This window comes from Tympanuchus pallidicinctus, unplaced genomic scaffold (assembly GCF_026119805.1).
Source record: "Tympanuchus pallidicinctus isolate F22 unplaced genomic scaffold, pur_lepc_1.0 scaffold6, whole genome shotgun sequence".
Lineage (NCBI taxonomy): Eukaryota > Metazoa > Chordata > Aves > Galliformes > Phasianidae > Tympanuchus > Tympanuchus pallidicinctus.
The window spans coordinates 22,183,268-22,200,166 of record NW_026294780.1 but is presented as its reverse complement, the minus strand read 5'-3'; the positions used below and the strand labels follow the sequence as shown (position 1 = coordinate 22,200,166).

The window sequence follows — 16,899 nt, the reverse complement described above, 5'->3', positions numbered from 1 at the left end:
GGAGACCAACATTTGAATAAAACAGCCACAGGGAAATAAAATGGATAAAATAAAACAAAACAAACTCCTCATACATTTATCTAATATTGTTTTTCCTTACCTGGTCAGCATCTACAAAGATTATTTTATCTACAGCCAAAGGGAAAAGAACGTCCAAAAAAAGGATTTTGTAGCCCCAAATAATTCTTTGCTTTTCTGTCTGCTGATAAAGCCAGCGGGGCCACTTATACTGTACTAACTCGTACTTGAATCCATATGTCTCAGCCATGTGAGGAATAACATCCTAGAAAAAGATTCAGAAACTATAAGTTGCACATCTATATGACATACAAAGAGGCAGAAGGTGATGGAGGAAATGCTGCAACAGAGTTGTATCTCTGTTGGCCATGATCAAATCACATGATCACTAGTCACATGAACACATTTAATTTTAGCAGAATCCTCAGCTATAGCAACATAAAAAGGATTTATTTCAAGCTCACTGAGTCCATCAAAGGAAAATAAATTATAATCTATAATCTATAATCGTTGGGATTTGGGCTCCAGAAAAGAAAGAACTTGCACATGACGTCATTTCCAACTGTGAAATTTAGTTTTTAATTATCTGATTACTCAGTAGTACTAATTTGCCTAAGTGTTTCACAATTTAAAGAAAAGTTATTGAAAGAATGTGTTTCCTATACCTTGAATGTTGGAGAGAGGTAGTTTTTCAGAAACCAAAATTTAACTGGTGTTTTGGTATGGCGTAGAACAGAAAGCATCATAATTCTGTGGAAATACAAGTCTATAATAAACAAACGAATACACACAGGTCATTATATTTCAACTACACTTCAAAGAGGCTAAAACTTTCTAATCAAAACTTTTCTTAACCCGATTTAAGTCAAAGTTTTTGTATATTTTTAACAGCAAGTTTTGAGATCAAGACCACTTTGAGATGGATGTACATGATCCATGCACATATATTGAGTACGAAATATTAGAACAGTCTCAAATGTGGATCAGTTAATAACTTCTACTGTGAGAGAAGTCCTGAAAAACTAAAAGTACAGATTGATACCTACTATTAACTATGCTACTGAGATGATTTTAGGATACATTAGTAAAGTTTAATAGGTTGCAAAAAGGAAATCAGTGAGAAAAAGAAAGCACAGTTCAAGCTAAGATTATTTTCAGAAAGCCCTTGATAACTCCAAAAAATTCAGGTACATGGAAAAAGATGTATTTCAAAATCTGTTTTCCCTCCTTTAAAATAAACAGTTCTTTCCCTTTAATAAAGTTGTTGAAGCCTGAAGGAAAAAAAAGAGAACACAGGCATTCCAACTCTGTCAGACTACTAGGAAACAAAATAATACGTACAAAATACTGCTTTCCAAACAAACATAAATGAAAGAATTGTGAAAATCCACTTTGGGACAGGAAAATTACTAGATCTGACAGCTATAGACAAGCACTCACAGGAATGAGAAAAATAACAGATGCAGTGGTGAACGGATTAGGCAATACTGCAAGAGTTCCTTCAAAGCAGTCATTCCTTATTACATAATCCATGAACACTGAGATATTAAACAGAAGTAGGGTCATCTAAGCATACAGAACCCATATTTTGGAATAAACATAAACAGATAAAAACTCTAATGAGGTCTCTGCTGCTACATCTTCATAAAGAGAGATTCAGCTCCATCTTCTATTTTCTCACATAGCACAGGCACTCATGACAGGCATAAAGAACATTCTTTCTCCAAACAACAATCAACTTCTAGAATATCTATCTACAGTTTGTTCTCTAAGAAATATGTATTTGGGCCTTCTTTATGTCTTGTGGTTTTGGCTGGGATAGAGTTAATTTTCTTCATAGTAGCTGGTATGGTGCCCAGTTTTGAGTTTGTGATGGAAACAGGGATGATAACACAAATGTTTTAATTGTTGCTGAGCAATCCTTACATGAAGACATGGGCTTTCAGCCTCTTGTACTGCCCTGCCAGAGAGTGGGCTGGAGGTGCTTTAGGGGCTGGGAGGGGACACCAGGGGGCACCATCAGCTCCGCTGATGACTTAAACTGAACAAAGAGATGTCCTACATATGGTGTCATACATAGTAATAAAACTGGGGTAAAGGAGGAGGAAGGGAGGACAGTTGGAGTGATAGCATTTATCTTCCCAACGAACCATTACGTGTGATGAGTCTTTGTTTCCTGGAAGTGGCCTGCTGAGGAGAAGCAGTGGATGAATGCCTTCTTTCATTTTGCTTGCATATGCAGTTTTTGCTCCACCTCTTAAATCTCCCCCCACACCCATCCTGCTTTGGGAGGAGTCAGCAGCTGTGTGGTGCTGAGTTGCCTGCTGATGAAATGGTCAGCTTCATTATGCTGTTTAATTTTAGGATGAACTTTCACTTACCTTAAAAAACGTTCATATAGATGGCCTGAAGCGACTGAAAAAATGTTAAGTACATCACTTTTATTTTCCTTCTCTTCTGGTGAAATTTCTGAAAACCTAAGAAAACAAATGGATTATCAACTAAGATATACATCTAACAGAAAGAAAACTAAGGTTGTAAAGAATGAGAAGTTTGAAAATTCACAGAAGAAATACACTGACAGAATGCACTCATATTTTACTTCCATTACACATCTTTATGATTCCAAAATCTTTTACTCCACTCCTGGAGGCATTCAAGGCCAGACCCAGTGTCTGAGCAGCCTGATCCAGAGGGTGGCAGCCATGCCAACAGCAGGGGTAGGAACTCAATGGTCTCTACGGTCCCTTCCAATCCAACCCATTCTGTGATTCTGTGACTCTTTTGCAAACGATAACAGCTCATACCCACTCACTCAGAACAAACTCTTCTTTACCAAGATAGTGCTGAGGTGCTGGAACAGGCTTCCCAAAGGGCAGAGTTGTGGATGCCCCATCCCTGGAGGTGTTCAAGGCCAGGTTGGGCAGGGTGCTGGGCAGTGTGGTCTAGTATTAGATATGGAGGTTGGTGGCCCTGCATGCGGTAGGGAAGCTGGAACTTGAGGTCCCTTCCAACCCAAACCATTCAATGATTCTATGACATTTGAAACCGAATATATAAATTCTAAAATACTGAGCATTACCTAAAGATGACCACAATGGGTCAACCCACATATACATATGGTACATAACCCTGTACCTTGCTGTCAGCAATGACCAACAGCAAATGATGAGGTAAAGGAATAACAGTCAGCAGTCTGTGGTGATGGGATTTTCCAGGTGTTTTTCATAATTCTTCCTTACTTTTTTTTCATAAATTCATTCCATTACTCTCCCTATAGCAACTCAGGTTTAAGGTAAGCTGTCCAGAGCTTTTCTTTTTCTGCTGCACAGTATTCTTTGTTTGCTTTAAATTTCAAGGATTGTTCTTTAACTGCATATTCCTTCCAGCACATGGAGGGAAGGGATCATAGCTAGAGTCTCCCTCAGAGCACTACTTTAATAGGTTTCTGAAGAGCAAAGGCTGCCTTAGCCAAACTGGTTATGTTATGGATCAATGCTGTTGGAGATTCACTTCAGAATCATTTTCCAAGCTGAAGATTAGGATGGATGTGTCCTTTCACATTTTTCTTCTGTTTAGATCCCTTTTAAAAACAAATTAATTTGTACCTTGTAGCTGATTCCAAATTTCCTTTTTCTGTTGTTCCATCAGTAAGGAGATCTTCATTCATTTTATCAGGCTTTTTCTGTACCTAGTCATTAAAAAAAAAAAACATATAGAATTCATGTCATTTGTAAGTTAGTTGATAATAATTACTACTTTGGTTGGAGTATCTAACTATGGTGGAATAACAGCTTCCCAATTCCTATCTCAGTAAAATAATTACTGAGCTGCATTAAGCTGAACTGTAAAACTGTCATTTCATACTTTTAAGACCTGCATAGAACTCACTACTATAAGCAGCAAAGAAACTAATTATGAAAAAATAAAGTGATGAATAAACCAAACAGAATGTTCAAACACTCTGTACTTCTTTACTCCAACAGAAACTACATGTCAGCAGAATCATAGCTTGTTTTCCTCCTTTACAGAAGACTCTGCCATGATTCTGTGATCCAGCCATCAGCTGCCAGAAGGGCAGTAGGGTGTTGAATCATGCAGAAAACTTATCTGAAGGGAAACTGTGATTCTCATAAGCCTTTCAGAAGGAGGAAGTGACCAATCTGGTGCTGAATCAAGTATACAGGTTGTCTCAATCTAACGAAAGGTGCCAGGTTAGTTTTGGGTGCTGACCTTAATTTCCGTGATTAGATGATCAGTATTTTTGAGACACACACATTTATACTAAGCTAGCACTTGCAGACTTCTTTTCGTGTGGTGTCTTCTTAGCTGCTGAAGCCATATTCTAAATAACACTGAAGTGACTCTACAGTTTAACTGAACGATGCAGCTTGCATGTTCCAGTTATTATTTTAAACCACACAACCTTTCAGATCCAGTACGTTTCCTATTTTGGCACCCTTGCAGCCTTTCTCTGTTGCTTAAAGGCAGACCTCTCACCCTTCAAAAAGTGAATTCTCTTCTGATGATTCTGGAAACTTTCAGTTACAAGACCAAGGGAGAGACTCAGAAAATAAATGTTTTTTTAAATACCTCTTTCTATTTATGTTTACATAATTCTGCCATTCTCAGTGTCTAACATCAGAATACATCCATACATCCTGAGTACACCTAAACAAAATATTATTTACATAAGCTAACATATTTTTTCTGTATTTAAGAACAAAAGCCAAGTAATTTCGTTTACACAGGTAACCGTGAACAGAATTCAGTGTGTGTCTATTTGAGCTTCCACATTGGCATCTGGACTTGATGTCAAATCCCTTCCCAGTCACAGGGCAGAACTGGATGCCTCAAGAGGTGGTCACCTCAAATTTAAATCAATATGTGAGCTGGGACAAGCAGTCCTCTGGACTGTCTTTCTATTCTATTAAGCAGAGAGGGAGTTTTAGGCACCAAGTTCAGACTGTACACCAGTATTAAACACCTTAAACCTGATGAGACAAATCCTATCTGTGCTATGCTGACAACTATTTAACAACCTCCACACAATTAGTATAACTCTATTGGATCAAATTAATGACATTAATTTGCATACCTCTCTCTATTTAAATTTACAAAATCTAGATGATACATTCCAGTATATAACTTCCAATTAAATACAGCCTAAGACGTGTGAGCATTAGTCATATATAATGAAAAGTGCAGACAAATATATCTTTACATACTTGGACTTTGATTATTTTGCTTCTGAAGTTGTTTAAAACCACAATAACATCTGCCAGGTCAGCTACAGAATCTGTTCCTTCATGGCTGTGAGGGGAAAAGAAACCATGGAAATGTACTGACTCATTAAAGCATGAATTATCACTTGGGTTCAATTAGAGTATGAGGTTTAAGATTCCTGGTATTTATAGAAACAATATTTCTTCATTTGCACCTAATTATACCCTAACTTCAGAAAGTTTCTGAGCTTTGTTCAGAGCTCGTCGTTGCTCACAATTCTAAATTAAGAAGTGAGGGTTAGATTTTCACATGAGATTTTATCAACCAATTAAAAAAATGCAGCAGTCTAGAGGTGAATACATATTATGCATTCTACAGGTAAATACAGCATTAAAATATTAACCTGTGTTTATCAAAGACGGAAAACATCTTAGAAATTGCTGAGTGATGGCACTACGTGTACTTTTAAAACCAATCTGCTTTAGAAGGTCTGGGGAAAGTTTCATCACAGTGCTGAAATACCACAACTAGCAAAAATGACTGGGATTGGCAACAGACAGGGCTATAGGACAATAGAAACATAGAGCCATAGAATGGCTTGGGTTGGAAGGGACCTTAAAGACTGTACCCCAGTCCACTGAGTGAAAAGTATGAAAAATTGAGCTGATCCATTGTAATTTAAGAGAAATAAAACAAAACTACTCCACTTTTCAGTTTGATTCAAAGGAAATTTATCTGTGTTTTTTTTCTGAAGACATTCTTTAAGATTTTCTTTAAGAAGTAATAGAAATGAGCTTAACTGAGCCCCAGTTAAAAAAAATAATAATAATTGTTGAGAAATCTAAATAACATCTATTTCATTTAATTTTTAAGCCTATGGCAGAATAGAGGGGGAGCATAACCTCACTTGACCTGCCGGCCATGCTTTTTAGTGTTTCCCAGTTAATATAGGTGCTATCTAAATGCCAGTTACTGAAGTAAAATATGACTTTTCTTACACAGGGCTTTCTTCCAAGGGAGGAATGTGTGGTGCAGTCAAGACAGAGCCAGGTTAGAGAAATGAAGAGTGCCTTTAAGTCCCAAGGTGTAACCACAGTGACAAGGAGGTGACTGGAGATCCACTGTCATCTACCTGGACTTCTGTAAGACCTCGGATAAGCTTCCACACCACATCCTTACCCAGAGAGATGTGGATTTGAAGAGTGCTCTATTTGGCGGATGAAGAATTACCCAAATAGTTGTAGCCAAAGGCTGTGGTCAATGGCTTTATGTCCAGGTGAGGGCTGGAGATGAATGGTGCTCTTCAACATCTTTATTAATGACATAGACAATGGATTTGAATGCACCCTCTGCAAGTTTGCAGTTGACAGCAATCTGAGTGGTGCAGCTAATAGAACAGAAGGAAGGGACGCCATTCAGAGGCACCTGGACAGGCTTGAGAAGTGGGTCCACATGAACATATGAAGTTCAACAAGGCCAAGTGCAAGCTGCTGCAACTTGGATTGAGGCAATCCCATACTTGAGCTCAAACTGGGAAAGAAACATATTGAGAGCAGTTCTGTGGAAAAGGACTTGGGGGTTCTAGTATGGATGGAAAGCTCAACATGAGTATGGATATGATAAAAAGCTGGCATGCCGGAGCAGTGTGCTCTTGCAGCCTTGAATGCCAACTGTACACTGGGCTGCATCAAAAGAGGGGTGGGTGGCCAGCAGGGAGAGGGAAGTGATTGTCCCCCTCTGCTCTGCCCTCATGAGTCCCCATCTAGAATACTGTATCCAAGTCTGGAGTCCTCAGAACAAAAAAGGCACGGACCAGCTCACACAGGTCCAATGGAGGCCACAGAGATAATCAGAGGGGTGGAGCACCTCACCTATGAAGATAGGGAGGGAGGTGGGATTGCTCAGCATGGAGAAGAGAAGGCTTTGGGGAAGGAGATTGACTTTGTACACAGGCAGGTGGTGACAGGACAAGGGGCAATGTGTTTAAACTGTCAGAGGGGAAATTTACATTAGATACTAGGAATTTTTTTTTAAAGCGTAATGAATCTAGTAGTTCTAATGTTCTAATACGATTTAATGGGAAACTGCTGCTCAGAAAACAAAAGACAAGACTAACAATAAGTAAGGAGTAATTAGCTATTCATTCTCAGGAAAGAGGTCTTAGAGACTGTAAATCTCTATATCAGAGAATATCAGCTCAATATTGCTAGACCCTAATATGGCTTAGGGTCTAGCAATATTAAAAATGAAGACAGGGTGTTACTATTTCACAGAAAAATGAACCAGTAAGGAATTTAACAATACTATTGCACAATAAATCAGTCTTTACTTACAGCTACCCAACTCAAAACGATAGGGCAGAATTAAAGAAGACAGACACAAAAGCAATGAGGATGATAGAAATATATGGAGATCCTCTGAAAGAGGAGGGACCACACTCAGAATTTTCAACTCAGAAATGAGAAAAACAAAGGAAAAAGAAAGGCTGATCATACTCTGAGTGTAAATCTGTCTGTGTTTATTACAAATAAATACTTTTATTTATGTAGAGTGTATTCACAACAAAGCTGCAGAGTAAATTAGTTGTCCCTCTTTCTTAATAAAGCATGCCTTTTAAACAATACTTTGAAAACTATGCCTCTGTAAATATTTAATGCTTCTGTTTTATGTTCTCTTTCAACTGAGGAAACAAAAGGGATTTTGTCTTTTAAATCACAATCTAGCACGATATAAACAGAAGAGATGTCTAATCAGATTGGGGTACTTACTGAACAAAACAAGAAGGAATCTAATACTAAAACAATACTGAAAAAGATCAATGTCTAAAACAAAATATACCAACTCAGTAACTGTTTCAGAAGTGCAAGAAGCAGATGGCACACAACCACCATCACAGAACAAGCAGTCTGAAATGAAACTGCAAACATTCAGTAGATATTTCTATTCAGAACCAGACCTTGATTAAAAACAAGTATCAGCCTTTCAGTCATGGATAAAATTTCAGAGATAAATGTCATTCAGCAACTTCCAAAAATGTATCGTTACATTATTTAGAATATTAAGGATACAATACAACCTATCACATAAAGTTGCTCTGTTTCTCAATATACACATGCAATTGTAGATCATTCTTGAAGGAGCAATATGAAATTGTTCTTTATTCTGTTACTTAGCCATGCAAATGATATATACAAAAATTTATAGGTAGTGTGCTGTAATTTATAAAAAGTCTTCCTGAAAAGACTTTCAAAGCTGGTCTTAAGTTTTATTAATTCCTTTTACTTACACTTTCATGAAACAGGATATCTGTTACACACATTAAATCTTGGTTCTTGTTCTACTTTCTCATGTTATTTTTGCTAATTTTTCCTTCGACACGTGCTTTCAAAATACACTGTACTTAAACAGAATCGTTTACAAGTACATTTCCTAAGCACAGATTAATACTTACGAAAAAACCCGATAAATGCCTTCAGATCTTCCTTTACGCAATCTCAGTGTCCAAGCACCTGGATTTGCTTTCAGCTGAAAATACCCCTGTGAAAAAGAGAAGACCTGCAATTGCTCTGTCATCATTTCAAAATCAGCCATATACACATATAAACATCAGTTATCCAACGTTTGGTGCTGCAACCGAGGTTAGTAACCATTCATTACCTACAGCCATATTCATCCTGAAAGTAATATGGCAGACATGCAACTACGTATCACTTTCCTGTATGTCCACATTAACTCCTCCCAGTGTTCCACTTAACTCTAGCTAGATTTGAGATGTATATAAAATCTCCATCCAAAACAATAAGTAACTGAGCATTAAAGAAGTAAATTATTAAACTCACCCTAACCCAAAAAGCTTCTTTGAAATTTAAAATTTCATCTGTAGTAACTTCCAAGTAAACATGGCTCTTCTCCAGTTTAGGAACTCTGTATACAACTAGAAGCTTTAAAATGCCGAAGACTTTCTACTATTGAGAAAGTATTCAGTACTGGTATTAAAGACTCAAAGTTTATCGAATGTTCTCTTCCTTGTGATACAATTTTCACAGAGAGCTGAGAACAGCAGATTGATAACAGATCTTATTCATCAAAAGTAATTTTTCCCTTTCAAATTAGACCAGACAAAATACATCTTCTCACTTCAAAAATTACAAGATCTACAGACTGCTGCCATCAAAAATAATTACTTCAGGCAACTAGAGCAATTCTGAGGTGTGGATTTGTCTTAGAGAGGCTTTAAGCACTTAAGTGAAGCATCTAAAATAGGAGTCTCCTTTGCCTGGATCATTTGAAACAAAAATGGTATCTTAGTCAGAAAGTGATTCACACCTTATGTTTGTTGGTGGAATCACCAATCGTATGAAGTTATCTGCTTCCTACCATTGACTTAGGGCAATGAGACTCCCACTTTAGGCATTTCAGATAAGGGTCTGAAATTAGGAGAAATCCAAATCTATATTGGAACATCAGAACGGGGTTTTGTAGGTGGTCTCAACTTCAGGATACTGTTGTTATTTTGAACACTTCTAATTTTGCAGTAAGAGAAACAGATTTAAAGAAAATGAATTTCATAATCTTCTAATTGTAATGACTGTTTTTGTACTGAATACCTACCAAGTTGGCCATCACAATAGTATCAACCATGACAGGATTATTCTTTGTGCCCAGAGTGAACTGTAGCCCTCGAGGAGGTTGTCCAGTTGACATGTCAAAGCAATGTCCTTCAAGCAATATGTATTCCAGTTCATATTCTGTTACAACAGTTCCTTTTATCTGTGGAAGGAATATCTTATTACTAAATCATGTCATTTAACTATGTGGGAAAATGAACCTACCACAAGGACAAACACAATGTATGAGATTTACCTCACGTTCAACTGCCAAACCAAGAGAATGTCCTTCCAGGGGGAAGTTCTCTCAAGTTTAAAAAGAGTATTCAAGACAAAGAGGAAAAATCACTATCGCAAGGATCCATCCCTCCACTATCGAGGAAGCCGAACTTTGGTAAGGCAATCCCCAATCTTACCTTCATCATACACTCTCTAAATATACAGTTTTGGTGGAACAAACACCTTCAACATTTTACATAAGAATTGTGAATTAAACAAATTTAGTTATTGCGAAACTGAGGATTAAGAATAGAATTTTATAAGATCTGAACTAAAAAAGGATAAAATAGATTTAAATCTATATTTTAATCTGTACTAATAAACAGCAATATATTTAGACTTATTTGAAGATACAGACATCATATTTCTATTACTACACAGAAACATTTAACCAATATATTTTTATCTCAAAAAATGAATACTTCTGTAAAGAAAAAAAAGCTCAACACAGCAGATAAACCAATTTTACTTCTATTCTGCTGCCTTTTTAAAAAATTTAATTGCTGCCTTTAAACTAGCCTGATCTAGTGGTTGGCAACCCTGCCCAGCAGGGCAGCAGGGGAGCTGAAATTAGATGATCTCTCAGGTCCTTTTCAACCCAGGCCATTCTATGATTCTACGATTAAAATACTTGTTTTTGTGGGGTTTTTAAGAGAGAATGTGTTGGAAAAAAACACAATAAAATAAAAACAGTAAAAACTGACCAAATTATCAGTTACCACAGAAAGCATTTTTGGAGAACAGAGCGAAATCCCATGACGTTTTCTTTTCCTTCTTGTGGTGGAAAACCCAGTACAAATTTTATAATGCTTACAAACTATTACTTACATCCTGCAAATGAATGTTATCAAGATCACAGGAACTGTTCACTGCTTCAACCAACCAGCTTTCAGGAGTGATCATATTTAAAGTTAAAAGGGGTGATTCTGGCAATTCTAGGAATTTTGCCACAGGTTCAGAAGGAAGGTGTTTGTTGATCCCATATGTTATTTCTGGTTCCAGAACAAAACGATAGAAGCTGTTAAAGAAGAGTTCAAACAAAACCACGTTATCTCAAGTATGAAGTCTGAGTCACAAGCACAATATTCTTCTACAATATGTTATAAAGTCAACATATACCAGCAGTTTCTGATACTACCAGCAGAGAGCAGAGGGAAGGAAAGGTCTCTTAGTTCCTTTTCAACTCTTGTATTCTCCACTGAGATCATTCTTGGAACAACAGAACAACAATTATTTCCTTCCTCTACCAATATCCGAGAAAATGAGAAGAACCAGAATCACAGAATCACACAGAATCACACAATCATAGGGGTTGGAAGGGACCTCCAGAGATCATCGAGTCCAACCCCTCTGCCAAAGCACGAACTGAGGTGGAAGAGCACTGAAGATGGAAGGCGTGAGAAATCGGTATTTCATATGGAAAAAACTTAACTGTGGAAAGTAAAAAGGTAAAAAGACCTGTACCCATCAAGAAGAATACGATTTCCCCACAAAGTACTGGGACTAAGGATATGTATATGGATGCATTTCATATGAAACTATCTCTTGTAATGTCCTCAGGGCAGGTTCCAGAATACTTCTTCCTCTCATTTTCCCAAGTATGAAAACCTGGATAGTGTAGCTACCTTTATAACTGACTGTGACAACATTCAGACAAGACACTCCCAAGACTGATGATGTAGTTGCTCTCTTGCAGTGTAAGAGACATGAGATCAATTTTTCACAAACTGACTAGAAACTAAGGACTTCTGCTTTGTGGGTAACCAATTAATTCTCTTAGGCTACCAGCTAAAGGGCAGGTGCTATCATCAGTTCCCTCCCATAACATGATTACAGGTAAAATTTCTGATCGATGGATAGCAGCACTCAAACATGCCTCTTAGAGGGAAAGGAATCCTTTCTGGGAAGTTCACGTCCATGTAAATGTAACGGAATGAGTGAACTCTGAACTTAATTAGTGGTCTTTGTAGCCAATCAAGAAAAAATGCAATTTAAAGCTTAATTTAAAGCATTAATGACTTAAAACTAAATCTCAAATATGGACTGTACACATGTTTAGATGAAATTTGTCTTCAAATTAAGTGTATTGAATCTGAAAAATTAATTATACATTCAGTGGATTGCGTTCAAGTTAGGCAGACAGTCCTGTTCTACAAGTTTCTACAGGCATGGAAAACTCTACATTGAATCCTATAGGGATTGCTTCTAAGAGGCAAACTTGATGGACTAGATCACTCCTCTCTGACGCAATGTTTATTTTTTCCTAGACAACTAATGCAACAAAAGAAACCACAAACATTAATCACCATTTCTTTTTTAATGGAAGATGTACTTTTAAGGCTTCTTTTTTTTTTTTTTTTTAAGCAAACCATCTGAGAGCACATGCTTGTAAGGAAAGCTATAAACTACTCACCTCGTCAGTGGCACTTCTGACAGCTTAGATCTGCAGCTCAAAAACAACCTGAGTTTCACATTGACAATGTCTTTCAGTACCTACAGAAAAAAAAAATAACTGGTGTAAAACAGGGTTCTTGATGATTGCCAAACTTTGTAAATCAGCCAAAATTATCATTGTGGCATATTGTTATTTCTCAGACTTCAGTAGAAAGTAATTATAAAGTTCTAAATAATTAAGGTATGCTGTTATCAATTCCAAATAAAGATTTGAATATTTCTAAAAGTTAGTGATTTAGCACACAATATTCCTGAGAGTCAAATCAGTAATACAGAGTCATAGACTCACAGAACATCCCAACTTGGAAGGGACCCACAAGGATCATCGAGTCCAACTCCTGGTATATTTTCAGCAATACTGACTTTTAAAGAGCTGTTCTGAAATTGCTCTTTTTAGGAAATTGCAGAATATAGTGAATTTCTGAAAATTATTTTAATACAGCCAGCAATTGATAAATGGTGTGTTTGAACTATTTTACCAATTTCAAAACGTTCAAGTTATTGTAAGTTTTTCTACTTCTTTTTTTCAGTTTATTCATCTGTTTATTACTAAAATACTCATTTTCTGGATGCTGTTATATAGAAGCTATGACAATAGATTTCGTTATTATTTTCGTGAGCAATCTATTTTGTTTAAAATTAAGAATTCCTTTAAGTACTCTAAAAAACCTTTAACAGATTATCCTCATTTATGTTGTTTCTGATTAAAAGTGCTTATTTGAAAGTATAGAGCAGTTCTGTCTGCCTTTATGGATATTATTAGAAAAGCAAATAAGATATTAAAGCTAAGTTAAAATATGGATACCACTAAGGCTAACAATTACTATAATGGTAAGTAAGTTTGGAACAAAGCTAGACAACGGCTTCCTTAAATGGCTCTTTTATTCAAAGTAATATTTTTCTTTCTGTACTCAGCCCACAGCTATGCATTCTTTACTACAGTGGTACAACTTTACATAGACCAAACACTGCTCACAGTTTGTCACCCTCATTTTGTGTCACCTGAATACCAGGACTGAAAAACTACAGAACAAAAAATAAAGCCTAGGAAACGGCATAAAGGTGAGAACAAGGGAAGAAACAAGAAATGGGAACCTACACAGCACTAATAATATTTATTACCTGAAAAAGCTTTTAAGATTAACAAATGAATCTAGCATGGATAAACCTTACGTAACTCTTCTCAGACAGAGGAACCTTGAGGAATAATGTCAGGGCAGAATAAGGTTTAAGACTTATTACAGATATTGCCTAATATGTGCTTTTAAAAGTAGCAACTCATAATAGTACGAATAAATTAATTAAGCAGCAAGTACTGAGGAAAATTCTTCCGCAGCCAATAAACAAAAGGAAATTGGAAATCCTCTTATGGCAAAGTATTAAAAGAGTTCAGTCTGTTTATGTGAATTAAGTAATTTGGATTTTTTTTCCAGGGAATATTTATTTCTGTAACAATTGGCTGAGTTATGTAGGTTTACGTGTCTTGAAAAAGATTTAAGGCCAAGTTTTATTTAGTGTGTGAAGTCACTTGGCAAAGTGCTTACAGTCAGTTATTACCACAACTCATCTGAGAAGCATTAAGTCGCTAAACCACAATAATTCAACTGATCACTTGGAAGTGTGTGTGAACTTCAACTTAACGTGAAGCATTTATACTGAAGAAAAATTCTTACAACGGAATATTCAATAGAACTGATGAAATGATCAGAAGGTGAATACATAAAGCTTGGAGCTAAATTACAAGCTATGGTTCCAAGTCTGAGTTAACAGTCAGATTAATTAACCATTGGAAATACTCAGCAAGAACTGTGATTTGTACTTTGCCACTTGGCAATATTTAAATTAGGATTAGATTGAGTAAATGATTTATACTTCAAATGTGACTGCTGTCCTATCTGGAAATACTCAGTGCTGAAGTGTATGACAAAACTTTTTCAAAAAGGCAAAACAGTGCTTACGTGGAAAACTCTGTCTCCCTTTGGAGAGGACAAACAGCAGGTCTTAAGATACAATTCACTATATGTTAATACAATAAAAGAAACAAACAAACAAAAATCTCCATTAAAATATTTCTGATTTGTTTAGCTTCAAGAATATTATTCTCTCTGATGGGTTGGCTTCCCGAATAAGAAAATGGCTGCGATGCAGCAAGTAGCATCTACAATAGCTGAAGAGCTTGGTACACCCATGGGAGTCATTTGCCTAGACAAGCATTTAGGAAGATATTGCTCATTAGAGAACCTGCTGCACTACCAGAAATGGAGGCTCCTGATTCAAGTTACAAGGACTTCAAGGCAACTTAACATACGATGGACTTTTGCCTGAATGGAGATTCCAGTGAACTCCAAAACCAAAACATTTTCATTTGTTAGTATCAACATTTCACTTTAACTGAGACTGGTGAAATGAAAGATCTGATTCTAGAGAAAAGGTACTATTTCAAGAGTCTCAAACCAAAAGAAGTACTGTAAGATCAGAATTTCATGAAATTTTAAAATGTTTTACATTGCTTCATTATTATGTATGAAGAGTGACTCTCAACTCTCTCAACATTCCATACAAAATGCACAATAAGGCATGAAAATGGGAGTGAAAAACTAATGTAAGAATTTATGAAACTTTCATAATTATTGCACAGAAAAAGATCAAACAGGACACAGCAAAAATTAAGTTGCAGGCTTCAGAACTCTAACGGATATAAAGTGAAGACAAATTTACATTTTTATGGAAAACTATAAAGGAACTGAGGTAGAGTCATATTCTGCAGCTAATGAAAGAAAACCATTTTAGGAGCTATGCTTTTAGGACAGTCTTTCTTTGGATGATCAATAGCTACACACAAAGGAAGACTTCTAGATACACCTGATAGCATTCATCAACTGAGAAATACTCTTCCAAGAGCTGAAAGGTTTATAGTCCAATCTTCTTATGATGACATTGTAGGTCAGATTTAGACCACCTCATTTAGGTACCTTGGAAAACTAAGGTGATCTGGTTTAATGGAAAAAAAAATATGCCTCTTAAGATTTTGAAATGGGAGATCCTTTCCCTCTAAGTAACACAGATGACTTCCTCCTTTCCTCCTATTCACTATAAAGAGCATTTATGGACTCACTTCTAAGGGGGACTGGTTCATGGGATATCAGAATTTTAACTACAAATAAGGTACTTACAAGGATGAACTAGATCATCCCTGACCTTTTAGTATGAATTTTAACAACCTAGTAGATATTTAAAAATATTCAAATTCTGCTTGCCACCAAACATGGAAATAAGAAGTACAAATTAAGAGAAATGACCACCATCTTACAATCAATAAATGAGCCATCTTCTGTGCTTCCCTTGTCAATGGATCAACAATAGCAATAACATCATAGAATGGTTCATTCTCTTGGGGTTCAAGTTTTACTACGCTGTTAAAAAAACAATTAACAAATAAGTGACATGAAAATCCTGAATTAAATTTGTAGAAATAACATTTAAAAAAACACAACATTTGTGGGCACTTTTTTGTAACCTGAGAGACGCTCAAGATTTCACTGCTTATGAAGACATTTTCCTCTTTCCAAACAGCAATCACTAAAAAAGCCCAGCATGAAATTTGATCATGTTTGTCGTGCAGATATCCTTTCAAAAACTGTACCTGTCTTTGCTCCAGCAGGTTGGCTCCAGCTAAGTTAAACTTAAAATGGCTATTACTAGTATCCCATGACAGATGTAAATTCTAGTGTTCTAGATCTCATTCAATAACAGTGACAGCCAAAGATTGTGCTTCTGGCATACTCACTTTCTAAATCCAGGATCAGAAACACAAGGATTCAGTATACACCCCTGAGTACAGAAGTGGCACTGTATGAGCTGGCCAAGCATCAACCTGTCAGCTGAAGATAGTCCACTCATTTTTTTTCATAAGGAATCAGATGCCAATAAGCCACACAATTTGCATTTCAATGTTATCTAATTGCATTTTAGGATCAAGCTGAGAACAGGAATTAAGTGACCCTGCTAATCCACAAATTGTTATTTAAGTATGAACATGTGTATACTAGCCTTGCCAATGGCAATCAGAACGAACTGAAAAGACTGTATTGGAGTTTTCCATTTTAATGAAGAATAGTGGGGGCTTACAGACTTCTGATCTGTGAAGTTAACTCTAACATTTTGGGAAATGCAAAGTATGTATTCCAATCTTTCCAACTCCACATCAGCACTTCTATTCACACAGACTGTAATCCTTCTTTAATGAAGGTAAAGGATGGAAAACCATTAGGTATTACTAATTTATCTATTAAAAGAGAGGTAAAAATGTGTGACA

General features: G+C 36.4%; 1 protein-coding gene across 4 annotated transcripts in view; it reads right to left on the bottom strand.

Annotated features, from left to right (window-relative positions):
• The window catches only part of UGGT2 (UDP-glucose glycoprotein glucosyltransferase 2), a 74,428-nt gene that overhangs the window by 8,147 nt on the left and 49,382 nt on the right, over positions 1-16,899 (bottom strand). For 3 of the 4 annotated variants that reach the window (XR_008211682.1, XM_052705819.1, XM_052705820.1), the window contains exons 25-34: positions 15,895-15,997; positions 12,544-12,623; positions 10,959-11,148; positions 9,856-10,014; positions 8,696-8,781; positions 5,247-5,331; positions 3,627-3,709; positions 2,400-2,495; positions 684-768; positions 101-283 (exon numbers count right to left, since the gene is read on the bottom strand). Coding sequence is in view for 3 of the 4 variants with exons in the window: in XM_052705819.1 (XP_052561779.1) it covers positions 101-283; positions 684-768; positions 2,400-2,495; positions 3,627-3,709; positions 5,247-5,331; positions 8,696-8,781; positions 9,856-10,014; positions 10,959-11,148; positions 12,544-12,623; positions 15,895-15,997 (1,150 nt within the window). In the remaining variant the exon portion in view is untranslated. Of the gene's footprint in view, positions 1-100; positions 284-683; positions 785-2,399; positions 2,496-3,626; positions 3,710-5,246; positions 5,332-8,695; positions 8,782-9,855; positions 10,015-10,958; positions 11,149-12,543; positions 12,624-15,894; positions 15,998-16,899 lie in introns of those variants that run through there. The other variant, XM_052705821.1, reaches the window with a different exon arrangement.